Source organism: Hypanus sabinus, chromosome 13 (assembly GCF_030144855.1).
Source record: "Hypanus sabinus isolate sHypSab1 chromosome 13, sHypSab1.hap1, whole genome shotgun sequence".
Lineage (NCBI taxonomy): Eukaryota > Metazoa > Chordata > Chondrichthyes > Myliobatiformes > Dasyatidae > Hypanus > Hypanus sabinus.
In genome coordinates, this window is record NC_082718.1 from 90,742,278 (window position 1) to 90,755,037 (window position 12,760).

The window sequence follows — 12,760 nt, forward strand, 5'->3', positions numbered from 1 at the left end:
TCATTCATCTATCAGTTTTGAAAGACTTAAAAACTTTGGATTCCCTCTAATTAAGTCCACACATGGTAACTGAAGCTGCACGGGTAGCTCCAATCAAGCCAGACAAAACTCCAACATGGTTTTAGCTTAAGTTGCACATCTAACTTACATTTCAGCATTTTATTGGTCTTCTTCACCACTGAACAAATAGTGTTACACATATATTAAAAATGACAGGCTACTGGCTACTTGAGCCACTGTCACAAATGTTGTGCTGAAGTTTTAACCTATTCCAAGATCATCCTAACCCCTTCCGTCCTACATAGCCTTCCATTTCACTGTCCTCCATGTGCCTATCTATGATTTCTTAAATACCTCTAATGTATTTGCCTTTACCATCACCCATGGCAGAGCGTTCAATGCATTCACAACTCTCTGTATACAACTTATCTCTAACATCCTCTAGTCACCATAAAATTATGCCCCTTGTATTAACCATTTTCACCCTGCAAAAAAGCCTCTGGCTATCTACTAGATATATGCCTCTTAACATGTTGTACACCTCTTATCTGCCTTTGCTTCAAGGAGAAAAGCCCTAGCTCGCTCAGCCTATTCTCATCAGATATGCTCTCCAGTCCAGGCAGCATCCTGATAATTCTCCCCTGCATCTTCGCTAAAGCTTCTGCATCCTTCCTATAATGAGGTGACTGAATGAGGAGAAGAGAACTGAACATGATATTCCAAGTGCGGTCTAACCAGGGTTTTATACAGCTGCAACATTACCTTGTGGTCATATCTACAACATTATTAAGTCATGTAAGGTTTAATGCTGCATAATTGGGTCACTTATATTAAAAAAAAAGCAAAACCAAAAACTGTGCTGAAATTTTAAATAAAATGGGAATGATGGAAATATTCAACAAATTTGTGGAGACAGAAACATATGATCTTTCAGTTAATCATCAGAACTGGAAAGTGTTAGGCATGTACAGAATTCAAGCAAAAACAGAGACAGATTTAGAAGGGACTGAAATGTGGTGACTTGCAGAGGAGGAGAGTGTAATGTATTTTATATTTCAGTGATATTTGAATAATAAATATATACTGTAGATTGATTAAATGTTCTTTGATGTTCACATAATTCATTATAGTTTATATATAAAAAGTATGTGAATGGCATCCATCATCATGTCATATGTGAGCGCCTCATTAAAGAAAAGACGTGCATCCTGGCTCCCATGTTTTTTCTTTGCAAGGGGAGAGAGATGTTTGAGTTTTTTAAAAAAAGGCAGAAAATGGATAAAATTCGTGGGTTCATAAGTGAGTACCAGGTGATAATAAATAAATTAAAAAATAAATACAAAAAATTACAAAATTTAAAAAAGAAAAAAAGTAAATAAATATGCAGAAATGCTTGGCTATCGAAAAGACAGATGTGTTTGATTGCACAACAAATAACTGTGTTGCAATTGTTGGAGAGAGAGAGAGATTTAGGAGAAAAACTTGCCGACTTTCCTTTATGATTTCGATCCGTCACTGTCTCGTTGGTGTGGCCGTTCAAGTGTGACCTCTCCTTTAGCTAAACCGTTCTTCCGTGATGAGCTCGCCACCCCAGGCAAGGGAGGACGCACACGAGCCCCCGCCGGCTTCTGCTATTAAACACTGTCACGGGATTTCCAGCGTTTCTCCTGGTGCGTCTAAAGGGGTTGTTCTCCAGACCCCTTTTTTATTCTCACTCACGGGGTCTCAGATGTCAATCAGGTTGGCATGATGCAATCCCTCAACCAGACCACTCTGGTTGTCCCCAGGGGTTTCAATGAATAGTACAGCACTCAATACACAATTCCATCTCCAAGAGACAACAGCCGTAGTCAGTGGTTTCGTTCCGCTGATGTCAGGTCACATTCCACCCTGTTGTGTATTCCATGTGTCTCTCTCTCATTTCCTGGGTCTCAGACCCGAATTAATAGCGATCTTGCGATTCTCAAAAAAGGAGGGGGCGACTTTGTACCCTTCGGCCCCTCAGAGTTGCTTCACATTCATAAAAATGTATACTGAATGAATTGAGCAGTATTTTGAAGGCAGTGAAAAGCAAGTGACAGTGTTACTGAGTGCAATAGGTGGAAAAGCATACAGTTTGATTAGAAATTTAACTTCTCTAAACAAACCAGTTGAAATTAGTTTTTCTATTATAATTAACGTAGTGCAGGAACATTTAAAACCAAAACCATTGTTGATTACAGATCACTTCAGGTTTCATACACGGAAGGAGATTTCACTTCAGCTTTCATAGCTGAATTGAAAATGTTGGCTGAGCATCGTCAGTTCAGTGAAGGGCTTAATGATGCACTGAGAAATCATTTAGTTTGTGGAATCTTAAAAGAAAGCATTCAAAAATGCCTCCAAACTGAAGTGCAACTCTCATTTTAAAAAACAGTTGAAATTCCTGTATTAATGGAAACAGCAGCAGGAGATGAAATTGAGTTGCAGTCAGCTATGAAAGTGAGTGTGAACAAAATTGCAACATCTAAACAGAAACCTGCCTGGCCAAACAAATTGTGTTACCATTGAGGCTAACATACACTAGACCAGTGCAGGATTAAAGGCAATGCTTGTAGAAAATGCAACAAAGTAGGACAAATACAAACAGCATGTTGGGCAAATAAAAATAAATGTTAAGAGTCAATGTTTTGGTCAAGTACCTTCATCAGGATTGGCAAGGAAAGAAGTCATACTGAAAAGGTGGGCTGAGGGGAGGAGGAAATACAAGGTGGCATGTGATAGGTGAAACTGGAAGGGGGGAGGGGTGAAGTAAAGAGCTGGGTAATTGATTGGTGAAAGAGATAAAGGGTTGGAAAGGGAGAACTTGATAGGAGAGGACAGAAAACAAGGAAGACTAGTAGTTTGAGAAATTGATGTTCATTTCGCTAGTAAAATTTCGCTTTTTGTTGTGGACAGAATGAAGGTGCTCAACGAAGATCAGGCTTTGTCCTGGTGGCTATTTATTTCAATTCTACTTCCCTTTCCAACATATCAGTCCATGGCCTCCTCTTCTACCATGATGGGGCCACACTCAAGTTGAAGGAGTAATGCCTCATATTCCCTCTTAATAGCCTCCAACCCGAAGGCCTGAACATCAATCTCTTAAATTTCCAGGAATTGCACCCCACTTCACCATTCTCTATTCCTGTTTCCCTCTCTCATCTATCTCCTTACTTGCCCGTCATCTCCCACTGGTGCTCCACTCCTTTCCCTTTCTTCCATGGTCTTCTATCCTCTCCTATCAGTTTCCCCCTTCTCCAGCCTTTTCTTTCTTCCACCAATCAACTTCCCAGCTCTTTAGTTAACATCATCCCCTTCCTGGTTTCACTTACCACCTACCCCTGAACTTCTTTCTCCCCTCCCCCCACCACCTTACTCTGACTTCTACTCCCTTCTTTGCCAGTCCTGATGAAGGTTCTTTGCCCAAAATGTTGATTTTTTTAAACTCTTTTCCATAGATGCTGCCTGGTCTGCTGAGTTCCTCCGGCATTTTATGTGTGTGTTACTTTGGATTTCCAACATCTGCAGAATTTCTTGTGCTTGTAAAAATAAATGGACTGCACAGGGAAGATAAAAAGTCAAGTTGCAGTTTCAGAAAGAGCACTAATCTGCATGCTTTTGATGGAACAGCTGAGCCAATTTTTCAAAAGCATGCAAATAAGTACATTAAAAATCATGTTTAATTTAAAACATTAAAGAAATCTAAGTATGAATTATTGGTTGCAAATTAATTTGAAGAGTTTTAAACTGTATAGATTACCAACAATAGGAATTTCACTTCCATAGAATAAACTAGGCTAAATAAGAGAGCTTCAGAAGAAGGCCAAATAAAACTTAAAGGATATTTAATATAATCTTATAAATGATATTTCATTTCAGGCCTGCAATTCTTGGAGAAGCTGAGAACTTCACAGTATTAATAAAAAACAGTATTACCTTCCCTAAGTTTCAATTCTCAAAGTAAGTTCATTCATTTGTATATCGTAAGCTCACAGTGTAAAGTCTCACAGACATCACAGTATAAAGACTCACAGACATCCATTTTTCTTACCTCAGGAGAAATATAATGCCAAATGCAACTGCCAGCTACTTAAAAGTTTGTAGCTTCGATGAGGAACTTCACCCATTCTGTCCAATTTTTTGCTTGGGATACATGGTTCGAAAAGCAGGAGAAGATTTTCAGACGTTATCTGTTCAGGTTTGTAATAATTACGTTAATCATGTATTATTACACAGTTGTAAATCTAATAGCCTATAATAGCATACCCAGCACTAAGTGGCTGATAAATTGCAAGATCATGTTTAGAGTGGAGCAAAAATGTGACAAGGTTGCTAAACAACTGGCATCCTATATATAATATGCATTTTTAAAAGTATTGTATTCTAAAAAGATCATTATGGTTGAGAAGGTTTGAGTCATTTACAATTTTTTAAGATGTTGGAAAAGATTTGTAGCTTGGGCTGAGGATGTTGTTGCTGAGTGGCTCACCAAGCTGGCTTGTTAGCTTGCAGACTCAGCTGGTCAACATAATCAGATAGAGTTGTTCTGGTGTGGAGCTTTGCCGGTTAGCAAAGATTGATGAGCAAGTTTGAGCGTGTTGCACCCGTAGGTCCCTCTGGTACTGCAACCTTATTCTGATGATGTCAGATTTATTTTCCATAGACCAAACATTAGCCAAGAAAATGGTGGTGGTGGTGGTTTAGGCTTATGGGTCTGCATTTCACGTTTATCTGCAGTCCTCCCTGTTGCCAGGTTTCCTGAGACAATGGAAACTTCCCTGAGTCTCCAACAGCTGCACTCGCTCCTTGAGTGGTCTGCAGCGCCAAGTTCTGAAGATCAGTGTTTTTTTAAATGACTTGAAATAATGTTGCTTACTGTAGTGTCTGTAGATTTCAGTTTTAGCAGATCTAAACAGGATCACCTCATGATTCCCTTGGGAGCTACACACAAAAAGTCTTGGTTAAGAGGATACTACTACAAATCGGCAAATAAGTCACACTCCCTTTCCCAGCCGTTTTTCTCCTCGTCTTTCTTGAAAGCATTTAATCATTCCGGAATATGCTTCTACTAAATACTTTAATCCTTCACATGCAAAAACACTATCACTGACAAAATGATGCTAGGAACATGCCTTTCTAAAGGTTAATTTAATCCCTTTATCATTATTGAATTTTATTTCTCTCTCGCCTCACTTCAATGCTTTTTTCTCTCCTCACTTCTTGTTTTTATCTTTAGTAAATCTCATCTCTCTATTTGAATTTTCAATTTATAACTGTATTTTCCCACTTGTTTGGAGTTGCAGAACGGGATGTGGAGAACAGCCAACTTGCATGATACTGATATTATACTAATTTGTGAATGATGACCATTATTTAAATGATCACCAGACTGTTGTTGACAAGAAAGTCTCCCACGAGGTCCCACCACAGCAGATGCTGATGCTTTCTTAGTGTTATTTACAAAAACTCTTAGTGGAAATTGAAGGGTGGTAAACAGGCTTATGGGAATTTGCAATCTATGCACTGGGAAAAATTGAAGCAGTGAAAATGTTTTCCACTGCCCTGAGAAGAACAAGGTAAACACAGACCAAGAATAACAAATAAAACTTACCTGGGTTATACAAGTCGGAACATGAGGAAATCTGCAGATGCTGGAAATTCAAACAAAACACACAAAATGCTGGTGGAACACAGCAGGCCAGGCAGCATCTATAAGGAGAAGCACTGTCGACAGTGCTGGCCTGGCCTGCTGTGTTCCACCAGCATTTTGTGTGTATTATACAAGTCGGTATGGATTTGTAAGTGCCCATTTTTGTCTCTTTATCTCAAGAAATTACCAAAATAAAGTGACAGCTGCAGAAGATCTTTGGATAGCAATAGTGCACAGAATTGAATTAGCAGATAAAATATGTAAAAACTCCATTTCATTTTTATTTAATACTTGAATATTGTCTCTTTTTCAGGGTGCAGTGATGGGTATTTTAATAGAGTGGAATTGCGATCTGGATCAATCGGCATCGAAATGCATTCCAAAGTACACCTTTGAACGATTTGACAAAAGTTATGGTAGAGCGGTATCACCTGGTTATAATTTCAGGTATACGTTCACTTCAAAACATCTGTCAAATAAGAGATTAAACAATAGTAAAATAAATACTCAGTTGTCAGCATACACGGAAATGTACACTAACGTGAATTAGCTGTCAAGAAGGGAGAGAAGATGAAAAAGTCTTTTAAAAAGTCACCAATTTTAACTCCTGTAATATAATCGAGGTATTATATAGCTTTTTAAAGCTGAATTATGTGAAACCATTTTCTGATCTAATTTTGCCCAGAATTTATCTGTTCTTTATCCATTCTTTATTTGTGAGTAGTTAGTAGTCAGGTTACTCTATTAAACAACTACAATTTACCTTTCTAAGTGCACAAATCCACCTGCTTAGTGTGTAGAAGTAGGCTTTGGTAAATTGAGGATGAAGATGAAATCAACAAAGAACCTGCAACACAAAACTATATATCAGAAAGAGGTGAAGCAAGTGTACTCCATCCACTGAAACTTAAGCTTGATACAGATAATTTCTTAGCTAGCTACATGGTGAATGATACAGCATCCAAACATAAAATTTAGCAAAAATATAAAATTGTGATGCATGCTAACATAGAAGTTTTAAAGCAAAAAATTGTTTTGTAGGGATCTGTTCTGTGACCACTATTGTTTATCGTATGATAAACAACCCAGTATGTCTGTACCAATCATCAAGCACTTACCTGCAACCCCACATCAATTCTGCCACCAACTTATAATGGGGGGGGGGGGGTCACAATTTGCAATAGTCAATTAGAAACCTAAACATAAGAGTTTCTTTAACATGGAATAAATCAGATGACATACAGCAGAAGTGGGCATATATTAGGCAGATGTTTCAAAGTCAAACCTGAGTGGTTATAGTGTTGCTATGCCAAGATCATTGTAGCATGACATATTTAACCTTGTACTCAGTTCTTCTAGCTATCACCTACCTTTTCAAATTGTAAGCTGCTTACGTGTATTAACATGCAGTGGTGCAAGAAAGTTTAGGCCATTCTTCCTTACAAAACTGCTTCAACTCTGGGATGTTGGTGGACTTCCTTGCATGAACTGCTTGCTTCATCTCCTTCCACAACATTTCTATAGGATTAAGGTCAAGACTTTGAGTCAGCCATTCTAAAACATGAACTTTCTTTTTTTATTTATAAATCATTGTGTTGTTGATTTACTTGTCTTTTGGATTATTGTCTTGTTACATTATCCAACTTCTATTAAGCTTCGGGTGATGGACTGCTACCCTATCATTCTCCTGTAAAATGTCTTGATACAATTTTGAATTCATTGTTCCTTCAATGATTGCACACTGTCCAGGCCCTGAGGCAGCAAAGCATCCCCAACCATGATGCTCCTTTCACCATGCTTCACAGTAGGGATGAGGTTTCAGTGTGGTGTGTAGTGCCCTTTTCCTCCAAACACTGCAGTGTACATTTCTCACCTGTCCACATTGTTCCAGAAGCATTGTAGAATATCCAGGTTGTCTTCTGCAAACTTAAGACATGCAGCAGTGTTGTTTTGCAGAACAATGATTTTCTCCATGGTGTCCTTCCATGGACATCATTCTTGTTCAGTGTTTTTCTTATAGTGGATACATGAATAGAGACTTTAGCAAGTTCTAGAGATTTCTGCAGGTCTTTTGCCTTAACGTTGGGTTCTTTTTCACCTCCTTCAATATTGCGTGATGTGCTCTTGGTGTGATTCTTGATGAATGCCTACTTGTAGGGAGAGTAGCAATAGTACTGTGTTTCCTCCATTTGTAGACAATTTCTCTTATTCTGGACTGATGAACACTCATGTCTTTAGAAATGCTTTTGTAGGCTTTTCCAGCTTCATGCATCTCTGCAATTCTTCTTCTAAAGTCCTCTGAAAGTTGTTTTAATCAAGGCATGATGCTCATAAACAGATCTTTCTTAGGAAGAACAGGCTCTGTCAATATCTTGACTTTGTGTGTCTTTTTTTAGGGCAGGACAGCTCTATAACCCATACCTCCAATCTCATCTTATTGATAGGAACACCTGACTCCAAATAGCTTTAGTAGAAGGCATTACTCCAGTGGTTCACATACTTTTTCCAACAAATACATGTAATATTGGATAATTTTTCCTCAGTAAATAAATTAAAAAGTGTAATGTTTTTGTTGTAATTAGGTTCTCTTTATCTAGTTTTAGGACTTGTGTAGATTTGATCACATTTTTGGGTCATACTTATGCAGAAATATAGAAAATTCTACAGGGTTCACAAACTTTCTAGCACCACTGTGAATGACACCCAGATCCCTTTGCACATCAGTATTTCCCAGTCACACTTCTTTCAGAGCACTGGTCCCCAACATTTTTTAAGCCATGAACTCCTATTATTAACTGAAGGGGTCCATGGACCCCAAGTTGGCAAACCTTGGTTTAGAGAGAAGCATACAAGTTACAAGTCTCTCCAGAGATTTCTTTGTTCAATTTTTTTTGGCATATGATTAAGGTACCAAAGGTACAACTACCAATCTAGTATTTAGTTTTACAAAATCTAACTTTAAAAATAATTGAAAACAGATTTGCAAGATACTACAAAAATGAGAATGGAACACAAGCAAGAAATTTGTACAAAGCATATGGTATACGATTTGTCATTAAGGCTTTTGGTGAGGTGAGTGATTTTTTTTGGATTGTCACTGCTATTCAATGAAAGAAGTTTCCTCTGAATGTTTTATTGCATTAATCAGTGACTATCTTATATTAATGCCCTTCATTATACTTTTTCCCACAACTGGTAATATTCATTCTGTATATCCACTCTCAAAAGGTTTAGGTCTGTCAAGCTACTCTGAGCCTTCCAAAGATGGCCAGTCAGTTTATTCTTTTCTAACACAGATATTCTTGCATTTCTGATATTATCCATGTAAATATTTCTATATTTTTATATAACATGGCAATCAAAACTGTATGTAGTAATTATGGTTAACTTTAATACATATTCATCATTACCTTTTAATTCTGTCCCTAAAAAAAATTATCAGCCAAGGTGCTTGGTTTGCTTTATCTTTGGCCAGGCCAACATTTTAGTGATGCAAAATCACTTTGACTTCACCAAGACCAACATCTTAGAAATTCACTAGCTAATTAGCTGTCCATTCTACAAGCTGAGTTATGTTGCTTGCAATTTGTTACAGTTCTAATCAAAATTGGCTCCCACCTATAATATGGACATTTAGAAATTGTTCAGTTCCAAATTAAAATTATGAAAATGTTCCTTGGGGAACACCAGTGCCCAACATTCTTCACTTTATTCCTCCCCTTTGTTTCTGACTTGAAGTTATATTATCCATAATGGTATTTGTCTCTTGATTTTCCATCCTCTCACCTTATTCACTAACTAATGATGTGGTACCTTATTAAAGATGTTTTGATAATCTAGAAAAAATACAGTAAGCTGCATTACTATCATCTACTTTCCCCATTACTCCTTCAGAATATTCAGTAAGACTGATCAAACTTTATGCTTTCCTTTTCAAAATCCATATTGGCTTTTCATTATTATAGATTTCATTTCTAGATTTGGCATTCTTTTAATAGTGATTCCATTGTTATTCATCATTACTGGTTTTCTATTCAGCTTTTGCTAAGATTTTTTTTAAATGGGAGGATGCAATTCATCTGATCCACAGGGTTATGATGGTTTTATTTTGTATACCCCTTTATCTATTTCAAATGCACGTCACATAGCTCATAATTTGACATTATGTCTATCTGTTTTATACCTTCAGTAAATAATTTGTCATTTCCCCAATCCTTCCCACCTTTTTTTCCTGATGGATCTGTGAAATTATTTTACTTCTGTATATTCCGTGATTAAACTTCATGTTTCCTGTCATCCTAATATTTTGTCAGCTCTTATACAGCAATGTTTGTGTAGTTAATTTGCACCTCCTTTTGTTTTTTTCTTATGTCAATATTCTTCTGGCAGTGCTACATGCATTTCCTTTGATATTGTGCCTTCAAGCTGTAGGATATAATTTTTGTCATGGTTATTTTACAAATAATCTCCATTTTGGAGACTAAAGACTACCAGTGCTGGAATTTGAGCAATAAACGAATTATTGGAGCTCAGTGGGGAGAGTAGCATGCCTTTACCTGAAATAAATAGTTCTTCTCACAACTCCCATTTCTGCCTTTACATGAGATGGGTGCATTGAGGGATTAATGTTTAGAAATGAAAACTACAGCTTGCAAAATATGGTGGGGGTGGTTTTTTTTGAGAAGGGCAAATCATTTAACTTTTGGATCTAGCTGAGGATCATTTAATTCTAGATGCATTAATGTTGGGGCAAGTTATGACCCATTATAATTCTCGTGTGAATTTGTCATAAGGTATGTATCTGCTGAAAATGAAACAATTCAGGCTTAGGGCTGAAGTGATGAAATTTTTCTTCCATAGATTACAGTCTGAAAGTAGAAGTTAATAACTTAAACAATTTATCAATACTTCTAATACTAATACATATTGATTTAAAACTTGTATTCTGCACAGGCTGGAAAATTTAGCATTATCCCAACTATGATAAATATAGGATCTGGTTTAGCATTACTGGGAATGGTAAGTTGTTTTGTGTTTTGTGTATCCTCTACAGCAAAGAGAGCAAAGTGGTCCTAGAATTCGGATTTCTTCCAATTACATAATTGGTACCAAAAATGATACATTTATTTCCTTTTCCATTACATTCAAGTAAATCCTCAGAAGTGAAAATTTGTGAAGGAAACAAATCCAACTTGTACTGATTATACCTAAATTCATAAAATCAACAAACTAGATTGTGGGTTTTAATCCCTTTGCTTTGAAATGTGGTTAATGGTGCAACAGGCGCACCAATCACAACCGGTTTACAACTCTCGGTTGTTTTATCTGGGAATTATCTGAAGTCTTATCTTCTATTCCTGATCCTTCAGGTTTTCATTTTCCTTCCCAATTACAGAGATGCAGTTGGACATCCACTTCCTGTCATTCAATTTTATAATCATATGGTAGCTGAATCCTGTAAATTGTCCCCAAGTGTGCAGAAGATTTTTAAAAATTGGAGGGTAGGTAAAGGGGGGGGGGGTATTGATGGGAATGTGGCAAAAAGGAAACATGGAATTAGTGCAGGATAAGTGTAAATGTGTATTGATACAGTGATACTAGAAAGTTCATAAACCCTGTAGAATTTTCCTCTATTTCTGCATTAATATGACCTAAAATGTAATCATTTAGTTTTAGAATCTTCACAGGTTCTAAAACTAAATATTGAAGAATCAATTAAATAAATAACACAAAACATGATGTTTGTTCATTTACTTATTGAGAAAATGATCCATTATATGTATTTGTTGGTTAAATTATGTGGACCTTTGCTTTCATTAACTGGTGTGACCCCCTTGTACAACAATAACTCAACCAAATGTTTCTGGTAACATTACACTTGTCGTTACAAACTGCTTCAACTCTGGGATGTTGGTAGACTTCCTGGCATGAACTGCTTGCCAGGTCCTTCTACAACACTTCAATAGGATTAAGGTCAGGACTTTGACTCTGTCATTCTAAAACACAAATTTTCTTCTTTTTAAACCATTCTGTGGTTGATTTGTGTCCCCTGGATCAATGTTCTGTTGCATCATCCAACTACTATTAAGCTTCAGGCGAAGGACTGCTACCCTGACATTCTCCTGTAAAATGTCTTGATACAATTTTGAATTCATTGTTCCTTCATCGACTGCAAGCTTTCCAGGCCCTGAGGCAGCAAAGCAGCCCCAAATCATGATGCTCCTTCCACCATGCTTCACAGTTGGTAAGAGTTTTGGTGTTGGTTTCTAGTGTCCTTTTCCCTCCAAACATTACTATGCAATTCTGCCAGAACGTTCAACATTTGTTTTATCTGTCCACAGAACATTGTCCCAGAAGTATTGTAGAACATTCAGGTGGTATTTTGCGAACTTGAGACATGCAGCAGTGTTTTTTTTTGGACAGCAGTAGTTTCCTCCCTGGTGTCCTTCCATGAACACCATTCTTGTTCAGTGTTTTTCTTATAGTGGGCACATGAACAGAGACTTTAGCAAGTTCTAGAGATTTCTGCAGACTCTTTTGCTGTAACCCTTGGGTTCTTTTTCACCTCCTTCAGCACTACATGCTGTGCCCTTGTGTGTGATCACTGCCAAATGTCCATTCCTAGTTAGAGTAGCAATTGTACTGAGTTTTCTTCATTTGCAGACATTTTCTCTTACTGTGGACTGATGAACACTCAAGTCTTTAGAAATGCTTTTGTAGGCTTTTCCAGCTTCATGCATCTCCACAATTCTTTTTCTAAGGTCCACTGAAAGTTGTTTTCATTGAGGCATGGTGCACATAAACAGATCTTTCCTGAGAAGACCAGGCTCTGTCAGGAACCTGTCTTTGTGTGTCTTTTTATAGGGCCTGACAGCTCTACAACCCACACTTGTAATCTCATTTTATTGATAGGAACACCCAACTCCAAATAGCTTTGTAGAAGGCATTACCCCAGTAGTTCACATACCTTTTCCAACAAATATTTGTAATATTGGATAATTGTTCTCACTACATGAACAAGCATAATGTTTTTGTGTTATTTATTCAATTGAGTTCTCTTTAACTAGTTTTAGGATTTTCATGAAGATC

At 37.2% G+C, this 12,760-nt stretch overlaps 2 protein-coding genes across 3 annotated transcripts in view; one reads left to right on the forward strand and one right to left on the reverse strand.

Moving 5' to 3' along the window:
• The window catches only part of LOC132404124 (P2X purinoceptor 4-like), a 66,417-nt gene that overhangs the window by 36,946 nt on the left and 16,711 nt on the right, over positions 1-12,760 (forward strand). For both annotated transcript variants that reach the window (XM_059988180.1, XM_059988181.1), the window contains exons 6-10: positions 3,901-3,981; positions 4,078-4,219; positions 5,985-6,118; positions 8,650-8,743; positions 10,625-10,690. In XM_059988180.1, coding sequence (XP_059844163.1) covers positions 3,901-3,981; positions 4,078-4,219; positions 5,985-6,118; positions 8,650-8,743; positions 10,625-10,690 — 517 coding nt within the window. The remainder of the gene's footprint in view (positions 1-3,900; positions 3,982-4,077; positions 4,220-5,984; positions 6,119-8,649; positions 8,744-10,624; positions 10,691-12,760) is intronic.
• LOC132404122 (calcium/calmodulin-dependent protein kinase kinase 2-like) overlaps positions 4,202-12,760 on the reverse strand; it is a 90,445-nt gene continuing 81,886 nt past the window's right edge. The window contains exons 16-17 of the mRNA XM_059988175.1: positions 6,435-6,518; positions 4,202-4,211 (exon numbers count right to left, since the gene is read on the reverse strand). Coding sequence (XP_059844158.1) covers positions 6,461-6,518 — 58 coding nt within the window. The 3' untranslated portion in view covers positions 4,202-4,211; positions 6,435-6,460. The remainder of the gene's footprint in view (positions 4,212-6,434; positions 6,519-12,760) is intronic.